The sequence below is a fragment of the Varroa jacobsoni genome, unplaced genomic scaffold (assembly GCF_002532875.2).
Source record: "Varroa jacobsoni isolate VJ856 unplaced genomic scaffold, vjacob_1.0 scaffold_411, whole genome shotgun sequence".
Classification (NCBI taxonomy): domain Eukaryota; kingdom Metazoa; phylum Arthropoda; class Arachnida; order Mesostigmata; family Varroidae; genus Varroa; species Varroa jacobsoni.
Window position 1 is genome coordinate 287327 of NW_019213313.1, and position 21547 is coordinate 308873.

Sequence of the window (21547 nt, forward strand, 5' to 3'; positions counted from 1 at the left end):
TATAACGTATATTAATCAGGCGCTATGCAGAGACCACTAACTTCGAAAAGTTATTTACTCGCTGCGGACATTCATTAGTTGGGCGAAAATGGCGTCATAGTCTGGCAGTTAATTAATAAGTTTCTTTCAGTCCACTGCCATGAACAATAATAAGAAGCAGCACGCTGACCAGCTCCGGTTCAAATCCTTGCATCGGGGATGAGAAAAAAAAAATTATGAAACAGGAAACTTGCGAAAAGCCACAGAATCTGCCAGGACGGTTACATTGACATTTAATTGGTCCGTTAAGAGAGTCAGAGATGACTCCCCCAATGGTAATGAGTCCTCCTGGCCACTAAAGATATGGTTTTGAAGACTGACATAAAAAAACGTTAGCTAATAGCCAGTTATACGATCGTTACCGGAAACATTTAATGAGTAGACAATTTGTAAAAATAGAAAAACAATGCCCTTGATAGCAAGTGAACAACTATTTAATAAGGCAGCATGCATACAAACACACCACTACTACAATAACAGCTCGAACTTTTCTGAATAGTTTCATCCTCTCGTCGTTAATTTACAGCCCAAAAAAAAATAGAGACAATCCCATGTAAGTTTTCGCTCTTCAGCGAACCACTTTCGATTTATGTAATTCCCAGCCATCTACCCTAGCGAACGAACCACCGGGCCGGGGTGAATAAACGACGCTCCGCTCACCGTTATTTCGTTATTTTTCGTGTAAAAATTACATTTTTCGTAATCACTAAAAAAAAAAAAGACTTTTTTTATAAACTTTTGCACATATCAAATATGAGTTGTCTGTTTGATGGTCTTAATGCACACATACGCATGCTTCCATTGTGACACATACTCTTTGATTCTGGTCAATTCGTTCCTCGTATCTAACGGCCTGTTATTGCGTAGGACATTCATCGCTAATCTGTTGTGTGATTTCATTCATACAACAGAAAAGTCTTGGAAAAATTAAAACTACGCATTATAGTTCTGAACGATGCAGGTCAAACATGGGAAAAACCATTGATGTGGCCGGCTCAATGCTTGTTAGTGCGCTTTTTTCTTCTGCCAATATATGTTTCTATAACGTCTTACCTATACAGGAAAAGTTAAAAGAATAGAAATATAATTATTCTATAATGAAGATCTAGTGTAACCGAAAGGTAGAGCTATCATCGGAGGACATCTACAAGAACCGTCGACTGACAGTTTCTTGGCACTGCTTAGTTGCCCGCTCTACCTTTATATGTTATCTCAGATTCGTTTTATAAATGTGCTGAGAAATAGTGCTATGGTTTCATCCGTACTTGATAAAATATTAACTTTCGATGTATTTTTGCTAGGTAAACTTAATTGACGTTCCACCATTTGTCTTCGCTATACAATAACACAAAATTAGAAGCCGCTGCCAAAATTTATTCACAACTTAAGTTTAAGCGAGTCTGACAGAAGAATACATTGCTTTCACTGTTGTTCCCACAATGAATTCGACTGCACACCCACAAAATACAGTCAAAGGCTTTTCAGGCTTATATAACTAACTACTCCTGTATATGCACAATACGAGGGTGATTGTTTCTTTTGTTATTTAGTTTTAGAAGTTAGAAGTAAAGTGGATAATTTTACGTAAATAGAACGTACATTGAAATATCATACAAAGTGACGTGCTCCGTCTGGTGGCAATTAAGCATTGAAACTTGAAAGTCGATAACGCACCGAAAGACATACCTGTATGTATATATCGAAATAACGCTAGCTTATGGTTTCGAGAAAATTCGGCAAATTTCTGTACATTTACAATGTCTGCCAACACAATAGTTGATGTACAACAAAAGTGGGAACAAAAACGAGACGATAGTAACGTGAATTCTATGTGAATAGGGAAGCTCAATTCACGGTACATTTGTAACGTTAAATTTGAATAGACATAGCGAGATATGGGCTAAAAATGGTCTTTGCTGGTCTATTTAGTAGTACACTGCATGTTATAGATTATATGTCGGAATGGTACGAGCGTTCATGGTTATCTAAACATGCCGTCGCCAAAGTAGCAAGAGATCGCAGGAAGTGAACTGTCAACTGAAATCTAAGTGGCACCCGAGTGACACCAACACCACCCTGTCAGATTCAACAACACATAAAGTAGAAATAGAACTTAACTTTAACAAATCGCCCACTCTCGTTGATGGCCCTGACATTGCGGACGATTGTATCAAACGTCTTCAAAAAGTCCAATCTCTGTATCTGGCTTTTTTATAGTTACATAATGCCCTCGACATCGTCCCATCCTTTACCGGATAACACACTGCTCACCGCGTTTCGCGCTAGTAACAGCGGTTAGCATATTAAAAATACACTAAACCCCTCTGCGACTGTTCCATTTTTCGGGTTCCGTAAGAAAGGAGCGATCTTAAGTGCCTCTTCCTTGAATATCAGCTTCGATAGACAAACGTAGTTGATTTGGTTAAAACCAAATCATATAGCCCTACGCCGACGCTCATATACCGTGCGTTAACAACTGCGCTTTGAAAAGTCAATACTACAATCTAACGCCAGCGCCAATAACACTAGTGTACTATATTAACTTAAGGTAATAGGACAAATCTTATGGAACAGCAAATATCTTCACTCAACTATATATAGAAAGGTCTATTATTTATTTATACATTAATCCGTAGCAGATACGGTAAAGGTAGACGGGCAACTTTTTAGACTGACTAACAAAATTTTACCATTAACCATCAGTAGGACCACTTTGATTATCTCATAGCGTGTGCTCATCACAGATGCGAACGTACGCATAGATCTTAACTATTGCGATTCTAGTTTTACTCACATATAATTTTAATATAATAGCGCGACAGTTTTGCTAGGGCCGATATTTAGCTGTTAGGTGCATAAACGAATGAGACTGTGATATTATCTCACTATGGGGAAAAGAGCACGTAACTAAGGGAGAATTAAGTGTATAGAACATGGACAACATGCGAGCACTTACGCTTAGCTTTGATTGTATCTGTCTACGTTATGGAGACATAAAAATGATAGGCGTTTTTTGTCCAAAGGTCGTTACAGGAAATAGCAATAGACTTCTTCGGTAGATAAGTTTTTCTAGGCTTTCTTTGCCCCAAAATGTTTCTATTCGGTACGCCTGTATGTGAGCAGGTATGTATGCATGTATGTAGAACGTGCTGCTAATCGTACTCACTAAAATAGTTGAGCGTTTCCTCAATGAGTTCGGGCGAGAGGTCGAGCGGCTCGTCGGATGGGAGAAGGGGAGCGTTGATAATGCCCCAGTCCTCGTTCTCGTATCCTGGAACACCAGTAATTAAACAAAGGATGTTAGTCGATATCAATTAACTTTTCGATTGTCACAAATACTATATAATAAAACGGATACTATACTATATAATATATTAAATTGATACGCTAATAATGTTTCTCGAATTGTTTCACTTTGAAATGGAATAACTTTTGCACTAGTTGGGCTAAAACGATAATTTTCTAGTCTGCATTAGAAGTGCTGCCCTTCATTATTTGTCCCTAATATTATCATACTACTTGTCCTAGCGTTCTAACAGCTTCCGAACAACAATACACGCATCATTCGCTTTCCCATATGTAATTTCTCTAGTTACCGCTTCTCAAAGTAAATCGATAGTAGAATATGATGTGTTGCCTTTTTTTGACTTTGTAACCAGACGGACTTAGATCGGAAGAACAAGCAGAACGAAGCGAATGGCGAATACTCCTTTACCGAACCCAGAAAGTAACTGAGGTATGCCGTTCTCATCAAATAACTGGGCTGCGTGTTTTTGATTGCCGTGCCAATGGTCTATAAGTCTCTTGAGACATTCATTGCTTCATTTTCAGCGACTATCTCGAGTAGCAGATAGCCTTGGTGCCCATTTCAAATGCTACCGTCACCTTACAATCTACCCTATTCGACCTCATTTCCTGTCACAGGCAACGCCACAGTCTTTTTCCAGACGCTGGTAAAGGCTCAACCATGTATCGCCTATAGGGAGCGCATGTTCCAGGTGGGTTTTTTGTTGACTGAAGTTCCCCGAATAGCAGATGGAATAGACCACACGCATTTCCAATTCGCCCCAAGTCAATTCGTAAAGAACCCATTTTTGTTCGGTTTCTGCATTTGTAGTTTTCAAATTACAATTCTGTGACACATTACATGTAAACTGCTGGTTTCAACCGAGAAAGCACTTAGACTTTTTAGGTTTGTTTCCGTAAAAATACTCTTTGGTTGCAGCAATGTGTTCTTATCCTTTGGCTGTCGACGTTTGATATCCACCTCGCTGGTCTTCAACGCTTCAGTCTTCGTCTTTGAAATTTTTATACCAGTCACATGCTGCGCTTTTACTTAGGACCTTCTTGTCTGGTATCTTTACCAACTTCGATATGTTTCCGCAATGCACTGGCGGCCTCTGGGGTGCGAAAACTTTTTTATTTCAAGTTCCCTTCTCTTCGTTCATTTGCAAGCTTCTTTTTTAAGCAATTAAAAAAGTAGCTCAGCTTCGAAGTACACTGGATTCGCTTGTGATAATCTTAAAGCGATTTTTTGGATCAGCATTCACAGGCATTATCCAGACCGAACACCGGCTCCCATGATTAATCCAGAACACTGAATCATAATAGAGTTTATATTATATAGAGCAAACGCCTTTTGTAGACTACTGCCTCCTATATCGATTTCTATTGCACACGGCACTATGAGCGAAAGGGATTTTGACATCATGTAACTGTTACAGAACATTATGATTGATCACGTGACGAAGTAACCAACAGCTCCCTCTCTTGCGTTATATTCAATCAGTATTTTTTTTGGTTTAATATAATGAAAAGTAGACAAATTTCATATAAAATCAATGAACATACATAATAAAAGATCATTTGTGGGTGGTATCCAAATTTCGTATATATCATTATTAATTGTAATTAAACTTACGATGCCGTCACACAACGATTGGCTACTTACTAGTTAATTGTCCGCAAAGAAAGTTATTTCAGCGTCGTGCACGTCTATAATCTACCGGTTAAACCATGAGCACTGTCTATACAAGCGGTGGAAGGTCTCATTTTGCGTTGATCTACGACTTGTATTACACGATCTTCTATTCAAATTCGTAACTAATTTCAATGAAATTTTTAAGTTGACAGTTGCTATACATTGACCAATGTTTATAGCTACAATCGCTTCTTTCAAACCAGCCTCCGGCTATTGCTACTATGAGTTGGGACCCAGCAGGAAAGAAACAAGGCGAGTATTAGGAGCAGCCATTACGATGACGAATAACTCTGATAGATAACCTTTCGTTGAGATTGAACCACAAACCGATTTCTTTCGCCTATATAGATCTATATTTTGTAAGGGGTACCGTTCTGCATGGCCCGTCGAAGCCGTATGAGTTACCGAACGTGTGTACGTAACCTATGTAACATCAAAACTATAGTATTATATTTGGTCCGCGTTTAAACATGTTGATAAATTAAGGGGTTAGGCTAGACGTGGGGCGAAAAATTTCACACGAAAATATCTTTTTTTTTTTTTTTTTTTCTCTCTTTCTTATTTTAAAGCCATAGATGCACTACGTATATCCCATATCATGGGTGCTCTTGAGTTAAGATCGACACTGAAGAGAACGAAGGCCTGAACGGCACTTGGTCACAACCTTGTGGAGTTAAACGTAACTGTAAAGCAAATAGCAACACTATTGCATACATTCGTTCTAACCCTGCTTGTTTAACTATATTTCTAATGTACATAATTTATTACTGAGTTACACGATAATAAAGGCTCCCGTTAAGGCGTACTCAATCCGTGCGGCAGCATGGTTGTAACACTGTGATAATCTCTTCAGTCATTAAATCAAACTATTCTACAAAGCCATTTCTCATTTGCAAACCTTTTGTTATAGGAAACGACAAATCATTAGTTTATCACGTCGCGATATGCTGATCTTTTACAATGTCGTCAATTTTAGGTCATGAAAAGGCCTTTAATTAAACCGTTTCTCAACGGCTAAATGTGGTCGACTGACGCCAAAAATGTCCCCCGGTTAAAATGGCGTCGCTAGGGCTAATGGTAACAAAATAGCCGAAGGAGTCGACAACAATTATAATACATGCATAAAAGTCAGCTATAAAACGGTCTTTTTAAAGCTTCAGGCTTTTAGGGTTCGTTTCGTTCTAGTAAATTGAATACCCGTAATTGTTGTATCTGGATCAGTACCTAATTTCATTCAAGTAAAACCAAAGAAAGCTGGCTGAAGGGTGACCTTGTACCGATGTAAACTCGTCGTCGTAATGACAACAACCACTAACTACGTATATACTTTGTTACAAATAGATTTTTCTTGCTATCTCATTATAACAAGTTCTAAAGCTTAACTGTGTTAACTGCACTCCCGATTAATATTTCTTAACATAGCGTTGATTACCGAGGTGCCCAAATTGTTGAGAGCCATCATTCAATGCGTACTGATTAGGTTTCGCGTGCTGTTCAATTAAGTGATCTCCACATAATCAAATTATAGGGTCGAATAGATGGCCGTAGCATTTAATCGATAAACAATTTTTCAGTCTACGGAACAGTGCTGCTATCTCTGTCGCACAGATATGCCAAAGCGTCATGAACATCATGACAGCATCAGTCCAGTAATAGTCCTATAATAGGATGGAGTTCCTGACCTGTAATTAATCATATCACTAGTTCAACAGAGCTGTCAAAAAAAAGTTCTTTTTGTAATGCCTCATAAATGAACTTGCCTATATGAGCAGCTGTATATGGTTCTCATTATATATATATATATATATGGTCAATTGTTACGTGTCATAGAAGATTCGAGTTTCAAGCGATATGGACTCATAGGCAGTTTTAAGAAACATGTTTAATTTGTACCTGTAATGATAGTTGATAGAAATTGTTGGCTTTAAGCAAGCACTTCAGTAATAGTCCTGCTGTTGTCGCGAATATTTCCACGTGTTTGCGGCCCCATAGTGCGATTCTCGGTCCGGCTGTATATTTCTTTGCTCACCAACGTCCGCCGCTATACGTGTGCAGTTTCAACAAAGAACAATTGTTGTACAACACAGCGTTTGCCCAACTGTCTGCATCTACTCTATCCCAATTAGGGCGACGAGCAATGACGATAGGACCGACCTGACAGGACACACGGTCTGGCAATGTAGTTCCGACGGCAGAATACGAGCTCACTGCTACGTTGGATACATTGCAACCTGTGTTCAGCAGGCTAACGATTTAAAAGCGCTGCATAAAAATGATCCATTTTGACGGGAAAGCGCGTACATTTCCACCCAAACGCTGTGTCAATATTATACTAAACAGAAAAAACACTGACTGATGCACTAACTTCGAGTGAGAACCAGTTATCTGAACAAACCGTTTTAGCCTTCGGATTTTCCATAACATTCTTTGATATTCGGATGTCCCTAGAGTCATTGCCTCACACGAGATTGCTCTACAGAGTCAGCACATGTTGATTTTGAACATAAAGTTTTACATGTATGCCACGTATCATAATTGACATATGCGCCGCCACATATATAGAAAACATAATTTTCCACTATTGCGACTGCTCAACAACGCCAACATTTAAGCGCAGAACACCATACCCCTCCATATAAACCCTTCTTTCTGCTAAATTCACGCTAGGCGTTGGGGCGCAGGTTAGAGCACTGTATCTCGAATATACTTAGGAAGCAAACGACGTATCCAATGCAAAATGGATCTAATTTGATATTCTTAACGGTACTGAACCGGAACCGCACTAAAAACAAGCTATTTTTATAGTGGATCCTTGACAATTATGAACCTATCGCCGAAAGCAATTCCCCCTACTTCGTTTTATTGTTAGTAATTATTTCTTGCTAAGAAAACAGAGACTATTGCTTGCAACAAACTATTACCAATCTTTTTCAAATTTTACGATAACTTTGCCATCACAGCCGAAGGCAATGAAGCATCTTCGCTAGAGGCGGTACGACATTAGCTGGTTGAACGTCTACAAAGGCGGGAGTTGCTCAGTTCAAGGTGTGAGAACGCAGACAGTTCGTCCGACCGTAATAGAACTTTTATTAGGGGACGGCTAACTGTTTGTCAGATAGGGCTCGCCATTTCGTCGCAGCGTACACGTTATTCAAGCTTTCACCCCTTCTATATGTATATCATCTGTAGAGAAGAAAAAAAACAGCCTTGTTACCGCCACTCTTTGACGTGCGCATCCAAGCTTCCTAGCTTGTTACATCTCAGGGCATGGCCAGACGGACACAAAAAACGCTCGGGAATCTTTTGCAAATTAGTGGCACATATGTGGTGTCTGTAGCCCATTGTTATGCTACAGACGACCCACAACTATTCGCCAGTACAGAATAGGGTAAAAAGGATGCTAATTCTGTAAAATATATGTTCTCTTATAATAACAGCAATAATGTTAATGACCACTGTTATTCTTATATATTTTATTTTTATTGTCACGTTACTACAAAGCTGATAAGAGGATCGGTGCCTTCGTATTGTCTACAGAGTAGACGCGAGTTACTAATGCCAGCGTCCAGATTAAACTGCTGTGCTACAGTATAAAATAACGGCGGCTAATAACGCTCTGTTTTGCTACTACCCTTTGGTAGCGCCAGCCTTGCCGAATGATTTGAGCGTTTTTAGCGGCGGCCAACGGAAATCTCGCCACCTTCACCATTCCAATCTACCACTACCAGAACTGTTCTAGTGGTAGTACTCGAAATCAATGGACATCAACACGCAATTACGTGTTGCGTTCCATTGATTGGTTGAAAGACGACCGCAGCGGCCCCATATCAAGATAATTGCGCGATGTATGAGAAAAATTTGTCGAAATGTTGTTAAACAACTGAGATCAGGCAGGCACATAGGCCAGAAAATTGTTTTTCACTCCGTCCTTCATGGTCGAATAGGCCACCTTGCGCCTGTGGTTAGTGGCCGACATTCGTTTTCTCCGTTTCACCTCTAAGGCGATTTTATTGCACTGCGCATATAAATAGTCCCTTAATCACAACCTATTCGTTGAAAACTATCGTCCTTTCTACGTTCGTTCATATTGCAGCTGGTTTTATTGAATGAAGTAAAAGGACGTGCTCGGCACACAACAAAGGTAAATTTGTCATCCATCTATGGTTAAAAGCCGTAAATGATATGTTTGGTTTGAAAGACCGATACGGGCTTATTTGAACGATACCCCGCTCTTACTCGAATCTGTACCGTTACTGTTTTAACAACGTACTCATCATCATACCTATGATAATCGTCGCGAGACTTGACAGTTCTCGATGAGGATGAGTCCCCTTAATACAATACAATGTATGGAAAAGACAATCTCGAATTTTTCGTGCTTCTTGTTGGACGTGCCTTTAACACAATTGTACCCAGTAACCTCGCTAATTGTCAAAAGGAGAAAGAAAACGTTCTGCATGCGTCATATACTGTTGTTCTAACTGATCTATGATTCATATAACGAGCAGAACCGACGAGAGCGTTGAATATAAATGGACAATAGTGCATTTTCCCGGCAACATACCGCCCGCCATGTACCTGCCTTTCCGATGCCTGTCGCAAAGATATAATAGTAGTATTCTAGTCTAGCACATATTCGCGGGTCACCAATGCCCTTTGAATGATTTGCTGTAGACCCTCGGCTGGTTAGTCCGACTCCGCCCAGCAGACTTAATGCCTTTGTCCTTGCCTTGTGTAGCTATGGCGCAGAGCCTCTTTTACGGGATCCTAATAGTAAAAACGGCAACGATAGTAAACAATAATCACTATCGTCAAGTGTCAGTAGTAATTATAACAGTATTAATAACAATTGTAATAAATTGTTACACCTGCCAATTTTCTCAATATAGTTCTAATAACACATTAGTAACGCCAAAGTTGAAGGCTGTTAAATGTTCCCAAATACAGCTAGCTTAATTGTGCTATTGACGTGATGGAGTTCGACGACCACGAGCTCATTCGGAGTGCCTAGTTTATATAGGCCGAAACATGATATTCGGTGTAACCCTGACGTCCACCCTTAGATCTCAAACCTAAAAACTCAACCTTGCTAACTAATTCTTCTAACCACTAAAGCGTGTCGGTACAGATCACTTCAATCAACTTACGCCAACTTGAACAGTTTACGAGCTCCGGTTTAGGTTCATGTATGTAAACAACTTCCCAGCCCGCCTCTTTCCACGGCGCCTCCTCAATTTCTATGTAATCCGTCATTGATTGTTACAACAAAACGTCGCCATCCGCAGCGGAGGCATCACTACGCGACGCGCACAAGGGTCCGAGCAAAAACTACCACATCTTCGTCCATATATAGCTCATCCAGCAAGAGACTAGAAATAAAAGTATCTCACTTTATCAAAGGATACACAACACACACACACGAAAAACACGAACACTGTTCATTCATAAATGGGCGAATTACGAGCAAACTAGCTATACGGGCAATTGTATCGTTTCAATCGTACCACGTGGCCGGTTCACTGTCTATCTATAGCGTGTAACAGGCTCAGGACGTTTATCAATGTTTGGCTAGCGTGAAAAACCCACGGACTCGGATGAAACCAGTGCTCAGGTTTATGCGCCGCCCTAGAGAACAACCCGCGACAAAAGCGGACATCGTCCTTCAACGGTCTTCGTCCTCTTCCGAAAAAGTTCGCTTCAACACGATAGATGTTACCATGTCGGTAAGAATCATTCGATTCAACACGTCAGACTGCCAAACGTCGTAGCGATCTCGAGAGCTGAGCACAGACTATTTGCTGATGGTGTGCAACGTTAGGAGACGATGGGACGATACGTCCTTTGTCGAGTTCTACATGGACGTGGTACACACTATGATGTAATCAATGCTATTTTTAGCCAACGAGTCTCTGGCTTTTAGAATTGTGCAGCAAACTAGGTCTGAGGTATGGTGTTACCATAATGGTATTGATTAAACAATTTGTAATTTAGGAGACACTCTGAAAAGCACTCTGTTTCAAGTACTTTCTTTTAGGAGAGTTTATGGATGACCTTGATTGTCACTCAAATGAGTTTTGTTTGTAGTGCCAGGTCCTATTTTATACAACAAAGTACAACATTTGAACCTTAAAACAGTAGCACGCAGTAAGATTACATTCCTAGCAAACGACTGTGACGTTTCACTATTTATGTGACGCCACGGATAAATTTGAAACGAATTCTCTTAACAGGCAGCTCAATCCTTGTCAATTTGTAATAACAATGAATCATGTTCTGAGCATGCTAGACAAAACAGTTGCCAAAAAAGGGTGTTATTCCAATAACATTTACTCTAAAAAACACAATCCACTTCAAAAAAAACAATGAATTATCCTGTGGACACAGCTGTTTGTCTGTTGACTGTCTATGATCACTGTTCCACTAACTAAAAGGAACCTGTAACGCAAGACTAGATTCAAGGTCTCTCAGTCGAGTGCGGCCATTCGTTGTACAGGTCGCGCGACTCTATCGTAGGGGGCGAACGAGCAAAATTGAGAGAGGAGGACGTGGTCCTCTGGGAGGGGCAGTTGTCTGCTACAATGCCCATGCTGGCCGAGTACCATATAGACTATGGTTGTACGTGTCCTTTGGCCTTTCCCTCGTAAAGAAGCGAAAGACTCGTGAGTGGGTGCCTTCCCGAAGCCGAACTATACACGGAGAACTGGTAGACACTTTCCACCAACGTCGATTATTAGGCATGGTTTGTATTTCTTAGATGCCTAATTGTAGTCTAAATTCTCCATTGAACGGTTATCTAGATAGATACGTCGGCCATATAGTAGAGCTATACTCTCGCATAACAAAAAAAAAAACTAATAGTTTTTAATGGTACTACTAGAAGTAGTGCTCTAAAGCGTACGACGCATAGTCAGCATCAGTTTGTCTTACGTGTATTATAAGCCAATAGTGGTACCTGGTCGCGTTGCTACACACGAACATGGACTAAAACATTCGATGGGAGTACTGACAGAATATAAGGTCGGCAGGCAAAGGATTGCGGCAATAATAAGGGGACACTGGCGCTGAAAGCTTTCAGACAGAAACAATACTTAGTGGCCGAAACTTTTCGCTTGATTAATTCTATGTGCAGTAAACGAAGAAAGACGACAAGTCTGTTTCCCTTTCATTGGTATCACTGAAATTTTGTTAATACATGTAAAATATTTTCTATGGTAGAAACAACGTATGAGCACTGAACAAGCTATTGCAAGCCAACAAGGTCAACTGGCACGTGCTCGGTTGCACGGTGCTAATGCTAGATGCTGTTTATCGTAAAGCTATGTTGGATTGCCGACCGGAAAGGCTGAGCTGGTCGTTATCGTTATCCGAATCGAGGAGTTCGTTCGACGACATTTTGACCACGGGTCAAAGCGCCGAGTAGGCAAACATGGACGAGACCATCTCCTTTGTCGCCCTACAAAATAAAGCAGATTGAGACATACGGATATTGTTACTAAGCCTTGCAGGATACCAGTCTATTCTTTAAGAAGAACTAGTTGCCAACTTGCACCGTCCAGATTGGTGATAGCGATGACTCGGAATCTCGTGCTGACATGATCACTGAAATCACGGATCTGAGCCATATTGGGTGAATACGTTCTTATGAAATGGCACAAAAGTGCCTGTAAATTTAATTCTTAAGAGTGTGCCATGTTAAAAGTCTGTGTAAGATTGCTCGACCAATACGTCATGTGAACGTAGATCAGTTTGTGCTGTTATACAAAATTAGGCAATCTTTATACATTAAACGTCTAGAGCTTACAATGCACATGGCGTTTCAAGCATCGTAAACCATAGGCGAACCTCTATGTGCTCCATAGCAATGATTATGACCTTCAGATCAGACCAACCCTGACCACCCCGTCAGTGTTTATCATAACGCGATCCGTACGCATTTATATAGACGTAATCAAGAAGGTAAAGCAGGAATATTTTGATTTTCTAACTGTTCGTCTACGTACGTCGGACGTCAAGGCTATTTTGTTTAGCTCTCATGGCTTCCATTCACGGCTTGTCTAGAACATAATAGAAGGACTAAAATTCATCAGACCACCGTCAACATCCCTATAGACTATGCGATCATTTAGAATATTCACCTCATAATCCACAATATCCGTCTGCTATTTGTACGTCCGTTAGAGCGGGTTATAGTTTCGAATTGACAAACCTTTCTTGCTCATTCGTGCGCTCACATCTTCTACAAATTGCGCAAAAGCACTGTGACCACCGGATAATAATCATTAGACGATAGATAATGTGGTAACATGGCGGTAACGATAATAACGGCATTAACAATACCAGTAGTAAAACACGAAACAATCGACGATTTTACTGGCTAGTACAAGGTACAATCAAATTGCATTCACTACGGTCGGTTTATTATCTACCTAGATATAAAAAAAAATCTATACTGAAAGCTGTGCTATTGTATCTCTCACCGCAATACAATGCAGCGATGTACAGGTCGTATATGAACCTATAATCTGCAGTCTCATGCAGTTCGTGGGATCCCGCATGTCTGATTCGATAAGCAGACTCTTGGAACTCAACAGCGAGTAGGATAATCGTTCACTCGGTCAGAATTCATCGGCTCTGCCATAACGACAATAGAACGCTTACAACTCTGTGTGTCTTCGTTCAGTGTAGATACCAATAGCAACATTTTCCTAGTACGTTTACAATTTAACGAATGCATGTTTGTAGCACGTTAGGAGAGAAACGCGCGGAGAGGCTATTGTTTGTTTTGTTTTGGCGGGCAATTTTAAAACGGTAACGTATTCCACAAACGCAAGCGGAGAGTGAACGATCTTTCTTTTCGTGCATATATTTAATTTCAAATCATTTCTATGTGCATTTTTATCGACACCATACTACATATGCAGACACAGTCACATTCTGATAATCGAAATATGCACACTAACGCCAGGCAGTCTACGGTACAATTATATAATACACACATTGCTCATAAAGACGTGTCAATTAACGAATCGAATGATGCCAATCGAAGTGTCGTACAAGGTGAGACGAAGACCGTTAATACAAACAGACGAAATATATCGTCGTGAGTGACCCAGCTATTCCGATGAGAACAGCGTGTGTCTTGCTATTCAAAAATGTTTTTACTCAGTTGATCAGCTTGAGGATTATCTGTGCCCAAAGCTCTGTACACGACTTGAGCAACTTCGGCGCTCAAATTGCAATTGATACGACGCCAGCATCGCAGTCATCATCGTTTTAGATAAAAACAAAAAAATACACGACTCGGCCCAGTAGTCCATATATACTATAGTGTTTATATATATACACACGCCAAAGACTGTGAGTGAGACGTGTCGCCTGACAGCTCAAGCGCCCGAAACACCACAGCAGGTCGAGTTGATATGGCCACAGGCCATAAGAGTTCACGATGGCTGTCGCTGGCTAAGTAGCGTCGTTCGCAGCAGCTAATATATAATGTGCGATATGAAGCGAAATTCGTAATTAACTGGCTACTTAACCAAAATAGATGCGCGGAAAACCATACCCCTCTCGCCTACTATAACTGTGTCATGGACAGTTCAGTAAATGTACGGACATTTCGTAAAGATGCTGATGGGATGGACCACTGCCACGGCCAAACGTTCATCCACCCACATGTTGTGGTACGCGAGGAACGGGAGGCGGTAGTATACTTCTATGAGAAAGACGAATCGCGATACTTGTTCATTTTGAATTTTCGCGCTTAATTTTCATGAAGCGATTTCATAGAAACAATATCATCGTTGCTGCTAGTATTAGACACGCCCCCTCATAATAGTTACGCTGTTTAGTGCGCAACGAGTTAAACATATTAACCTTATTAACATGCGAACGTTCTCATTTTCCGCTCGAAAGTCGCCATATTTAGTACCATCAGTACCGATCGTGAGTCATGAGATGTTCGGGGCAAGCAACGGCTCTGCAGATTCGTGCGAAACTTTCCACGCTTCCGTTACTGACTAAAATTTGTCCTTAACCGCTGCTCCGGTTTTTTCATATACGCTACTATTGGACTGGATGGAATAAGTGCGTTTCGCAAAAATGCGTGTCAATAGCACACGCATGTGCGTGCAATGCATCTGTATGTTGTAAATATAGGAGTTTCAGGACCACGCGGTGTCACAACACTCAGTTATATGTCAAATAAGTTGTTTCTAAATTACGCTGTCCGAACTTAGTACCGATCTACAGGCTGTACAAGACGGACACGCATATACTTTGGCGAAGAAATATTGAAATTTCCTTCTCAGCCCTCGTCTGGGTGAAGTAAGCTGCCGCTCAGTAAACAAATAGTATGATATTCACCGGGATACTTGCTTTAATCATCTTTCAAATACCCTTACAGCCTTTCGTTTACATGTTCTTAATAATGGTCTGCCAATGTGAAAGAAGCTATCCTGCTAGTAAAGTAATTGTATCAGCAATTCGGAAGAGCAAACAAAGAAATAATAGCCAAAGGCGCTTCTGCCAGCTTCGTCTGCCTTTCCACCATCTCCGTTGTCGTCACTGTCACAGGTTCTCACGCGACTTTTAGGATTACCGCTGTGCAGGTTACCAAACGTTCGTTTGTTCATCATTGGATTCAGTAAGCGCGACTAGGCAAGAGCACAAATGACAGTAGTCGTTGTGTTTATTTGTGAAGTTGAACGTTGAAAATGTTCGCTGAGACCCTGCACGCTTGCTTTAGTTAATGTTAATTAGCGTTCAGCACGTTTGGCAAATAGAAAAGTGAGAACGAAGTTTCACGATTCCGATAATCGATACGTAAGTTAACAAACTGCCAAGTGAGCTGTCCCAAACAGCTGTCATTAAATATGAACATTTGTAGATATGTGGTGCGCTAGCGTCTAGAATTAGAAAGTACTGGAGCTATACTATATTTAGACTATGTGTCAATAAGATATGAGAACAGTAGGTTCTTTATATTCCAATGGTTAGATGTCAGCTTGAACCTGTAAAAGCAAAGGTATAAACAATTTCCTAGAAAACACATATAATTTGTCCGTTTCTAAAGAACGCTTCCATACATAGTTATTTATATAAGCTAAAGGTCAGTGATATAAAACTGACCTGATTGTTATAAAACTCGAAACATTTCCATATTTCTGCCAGTCAGCAAAATACCTTTGTATACGATGTTGTGTTGTTATCTGAATAATCTTTCTGATGAACGTTTTTAGTGTTCAAAAAACGATAACGATAGAGAATGCGAACGGGGAGAGAGGTAGGCCACGCAAGGATATACGAGTTATATACAAATTAAGTCAAACTGATAAAGTTGTACTATCGTTTTGTTTCGCGCTTAACTGTTTTTGCCCAATTTACCTTTTCAAAGTGCGTTTGTGATTGCCTATTCCTTGCTCGATAATATCCAGCTTGTGTTGATTAACATCGACTAGTTCCTCAAAAAATGACTTATACACTATGGTTCAGCAAATGTTCTTCAATACGGGCAAAACATTTCCAAACTGTCAAGGAGAACGCTTCACGCTAAACAATCTAAGGTTTATCGACAGACAGCTTCCACCTTTTTCGATGGCTAGCAGAGGTTCTTCTTACCAGCGTTATTCGTTTGTTAGCCTGTTTGACGTCGGCACTATTGATCATACTCAGCCAGTCCTATACACACGTCGCCTATATTTACTGTTTTCGTTCCATTTAAAGAATAGGCAGAACATTAGTTGAGCTCACCAACATTTGCAACCTCGTAAACGAGAAAATCACTATCGAATCACGTTGACGCTAGCACAACTACACAGATATACGCTCCGACATTTCTTCACGGCAGTAAATCGTCTCAGTCGGATGTCATTACCGTGGTGGCTATTATTCGAACAAGTACAAACGACCCCATTGGAAATTTGTTTCTTCTATTTTGCAAACAGGATGAGCCCCATGCTTGGGGAAGGGGTGTACTCCACCAGTTAGCAATGCCAATCTATCAAAAGAAAAATAGACAGCCTCCACAATTCTGTTTCGATTGTCGTTGGCGATCCAGGACTGAAGCACACAAGCTCTTAAACGATGCTTGTTGATTTGTACATTTACGTACCAGGCAAAAGTTGCGAGGCCCTGGGTTTAAACATAATATCGAAGCTAATACGTCTAGGCTACGTGAGTCGTTGCACCGTTATTTGTCTAGAAGCTGCAGAGCAGAGAAAAAGAGATTGTAAAACAGAAACAAAAGGCAAAGTATTATCGGATTAGTATCGGTAACTTCATAATAATAATAACAATAATGACGATCGGAATTGCAGAATGGATCGAGTCGTTTTTCTTGATCTTTTCGAGCGATAACAAAATTAACTACGTTTCGTGTCTTGTTCGTTCAGGGGTCAGCGAGCCGATCATCCATGAAGCTCGACAATTTCCATCGGCGCACCCTGCCAATTGATTAATTTACGAACTAACGAATTTCTACCCATCAATCCACCAAGGCCGTAAGCAAATCTCTTCTATTGTACTGTAATGTATTATACATCTCTGACATAGGACCAGTGACAAACAAAAATCCCTAATTTGCAATGTTAACACTGTGGGAACTGACACAATCTATCGTTCTCTGCACTAGAGCTTACGATTACTGGCTGAATTATCCAAGCGAGTTGTTTCGAAGATAGCATATAATCGTTAACGGAACATTTTAAATATTCCACGGTGAGTAGATTACTAGATAGTATAACAATCATAGTGACACTTGCACCGAATTACCGTAATGTCACATTAGAGTAAGCGTATGGTCAGGCTATTATTTAATCGGTAGCTATAATTTGTGTGCATTTATTACGTTCATTTGATCACACAGTGCATTGTATAATTTGGTACAGAAAATGCCAAAACGCATTGGCATTAATGTCGAACAGTGACGGAGAGGTGGGTATGAGCGATTTATACAGCAAAAGAAGCCCTGGCGTTGTTAGCGTCTAGAGACATAGCTGGAAAAGCACACACAGAGGTGAGATAAGGTACACGTTTTAAGGTTTACAATCAATCCTGCTCAGGAAAGCATATTTGGCCTGCCCGGTCAGAATTTACATATGCAAACAATTCAAGCTCGAATATGGCATTCGAGTCCATATTGTAAATGATTTTCGAGCCTTCAAGGTCTCTGGTTAGAAAAATTTGCTGTGGTAGATTTGTTCGCCAGATCTTCGGATGGATCGACTGCCATTCCAAGCACTTTACCTAGAGATACTGGCTGCCAGTTAGCAGAGCTTGTAATATTCTAATCTCTACGTCATCTCTATTTCTAATCTCTACGTACTTATATAGAATAGAAAACGAATCAATCGATCACTACTCACCTGTCCCATAGGGCTCTCACAAACATGATAAACATAAGGAAGATCATGTTGGCCTCTCTGTTTACTTGTTACTACCATGGACTTTACAGAAAAAAGCCTTCGAACCTCGGCGAATAAGCGTACTGGTATAGCTTGAGGACGGATATATTTTTACTATAAGAGATGCGCATGGTCTGGATCTATGACGACACTATTCGGATTTTGAAATTGAGCTCTAAAGATAGTCAGGACAAGCAATAACATCAACAAAATGATCAATGCAACTCTAGTCGATTGGCATTAAACTGACTGAGCAAACTTTAATATCACGACATGGCAGGCTAGAAGCGCAAGACTGCAAAACGCCTTAAACTCCGACGATATGAGAATGATGACTGATACTAATAATGCAAACAATGATTTTGCTTCTGTCATATTATATATATTAGGTCTATAATTATACAAGGCGCGGTAATTAATCATCTGTTTAGTTTTTTCACGTCGACTCCAAACGGAATATCGCTGTAATCGATATTTGATTGAGCAGAGTCTGTGGAAGATCTGTTTCGTCGCGTTCGAACTTTGCTATTTCTTATTCCCTCCGTGTTCGAGTAATACGTCACCTAAATAACCTAAATATGTACTTCGCGTTCTAGGAGCTCGCGTCTATAGGTATTCGTCGATTCGACCCAAATGTTCTGCATGTTATCACTGCGCTGTATAGCGGCATTATTGTCTATCACGAGAAGTGACTGCTCACGTGGCGGCAGAGGGCTGCTATTGCTGGTGGCGCACTGCAGATGGCTACAGCGTGTCTCACTTAGTCCATTTCGAGCTTTCTACGCGCACCGCTTATCCATAATGTATAACGTTAGCCTTTGCAGCAGTGTCCGTCCATCCATTTGCATCGGTTGCTATTAACGTACAGCGCAACCGGCATCAAAGTGATGATACCACGTATTGGACTATAGGAAGAGATCGCCTGCATTACACTCAGTGTTTTTTCATAAGCATTGATGTCAATGTGCTGCATCGCGCACAATAAGCGAAAATACAACACAACAGAGGACGTCGCCATCTTAGTTGAGTTTTACGGATGCCCGGGAGTTTCGGTGAATACATGTGGCGCCATCTGTGTTAGGTGGCGGCACATGTTCTACGAACCCTTACCGACGAGAAAGAGAGCTCCACGCTCACCCTTACCCTAAATCCCTCTCCCGTTCTGAAGCCTGTCGCTTAGCTGCAACGCACTTTTTTCACGAGTGTTTGCCCACATGTTTAAAACATTATAGATCGACCGAGCACTATCATATCTTTGTTGAGGTTCCACGGAACAGATGGCGATGTACTGCTTGTTAGGTTATTCCGCATTGTGAAATGCATACAAACAAGCATAAACAAACATATCTTTGACGATTTGTCACCGGAAGTCGAGAGGGTGGTAGTTGCAACTGTTTGTAGTGGAGGACGCAAGTTGGCTTGTCTATTGTTTTAAATCAGACTGCTACTTTAAGCCGCCTAGGTGGACATTGCTGTGCTGTCTTGATCAACATGACTGCTATATTTTTGTTTTTAGGATTCTGCAATGTTTGTCAGCAAAACGATGGCTATTGTTTATTGCCATTGGCTCGTCCGCTACAAAATGAAAAACCAAAAATTAGAGTTTTATTGCGTCGATACTCGTTTGTACGTCCACCCTCACAGTAACAATAAGCTACTATGATATAATCGCCTCTAATAAGCGATTTTTCGACTATAAGTCATCCGATCAGAGATTTTTTCTGTTTGTGTTGTCTAACCTATGGTATCAGCGCGCTATATCTAGCCAAGGGGCAGAAAACAGGCCTGCGACAAATTTCGCCACAGAGATCTCAGCGCTAAACGGCCACAAGCCGCACTACCAACGCTGGCCAGCATGACGCATCGATTAGCGTGAGGAGTTCGGAATAACAAAATTACGCATCTAACGATTGTTTATGTTGCGAAGACATCTAGAAGCAGTGAAGTAGTAGGCAAGTCTTAGACCAGTGCCAGATAAGAACATTAACGTTTTCATAGTGACATGCACAACAGACGCTACACAGGGCTTCTTGCTCTCGTGACTATTGCGTTTAAGATAAATTCGTTACATATACAAATATAATGTGACTTTTAGGTTATAATATTGTCAAACAGTAAAAAAGTTGGTAAGAACTTTTCAGAAACGTGCCAAGGACGATTTAAAGGTTATGAGTTGTATTCATAAAAACCCTGAAAAGACGCTGGGCCACAATTCATGATGCGTCATTATTACCATCATTAAAGGCAACACTTGCATATAGTTTTGCTCTATTCTATCCAGTGAAGATAGTTTCTTCGATATAATATTGCCATAATCAGTATAATACAGGCACCAAAGATCTGAAGCTCCAGTGAGTGTTCACCATTTTAGGCCAGCTTCACCCTCCGAACAAACCCATGTTACATCAACTGATCAGTATGTAATAATATTCCGAACGGTGAAGATGATACCGCAGCTATAAGATGCACTGGGATTATTTCTCTAAGGGCGAGGTAAAAGGCAGCTGTTAACGATACCATCGTTAATGAGAAGGAGAGAGCATGAAAAGAATATTGGGGGAACGGAGGTCCGTTAGGAGGACAGCACATTTACCCATTTATACAACAAACAATGATATTTACTGTCATTATTATTATCATCATCATGGTTGTAAACAGCACCACGGCTGTTGTTAGGGCCGCGGGCAATCGCTTATAGAAACAATCATTCAAGAGCGAAGCAGTTCAACGAAATTGTGTGGTTTACGCTTCTTTGTTGCCCCATACTATGGAAAACGTATGCGGCTAACTGGCAATCACCTTGGTATATTCCTTTGTATGAGACTGATTTGAAATAGTCTGATGTCGTCCGTTTGCTTTCAGTTTCACTTTCACAAAGTCGCAAACAACACCACGATTGAAAGGTGGTCTTTTTTTTTTTTTTTTTTTTTTTTTATGATATGAACCCTAAATGTCGTCTATCTAAAATCCAGAATAGTGTCGAATTATTTTGGCATAATGGGATGATTTCTTCGATTTGACTTCATTCAAAGGACCTATTGGCGGGCACGGCCCCAATCAGGTTTCAGATGTGCTACCCTTAGCAACAACGCGATATGACTTAAGCGGAGAACCTAATTATGTGTAG

At 40.6% G+C, this 21547-nt stretch overlaps 1 protein-coding gene across 9 annotated transcripts in view; it reads right to left on the reverse strand.

The window, feature by feature from the left end:
• LOC111260213 (trafficking kinesin-binding protein 1) overlaps positions 1–19455 on the reverse strand; it is an 89867-nt gene extending 70412 nt beyond the window's left edge. For 2 of the 9 annotated variants that reach the window (XM_022832797.2, XM_086968204.1), the window contains exons 1-2: positions 10168–11454; positions 3206–3310 (exon numbers count right to left, since the gene is read on the reverse strand). In XM_022832797.2, coding sequence (XP_022688532.1) covers positions 3206–3310; positions 10168–10273 — 211 coding nt within the window. In that variant the 5' untranslated portion in view covers positions 10274–11454. Of the gene's footprint in view, positions 1–3205; positions 3311–4990; positions 6713–6913; positions 7092–9598; positions 9788–10167; positions 11455–12354; positions 12474–13497; positions 13755–18381 lie in introns of those variants that run through there. The other 7 variants (XM_022832792.2, XM_086968207.1, XM_086968209.1 and 4 more) reach the window with 7 other exon arrangements.
• Between the last annotated feature and the right edge of the window lie 2092 nt (positions 19456–21547).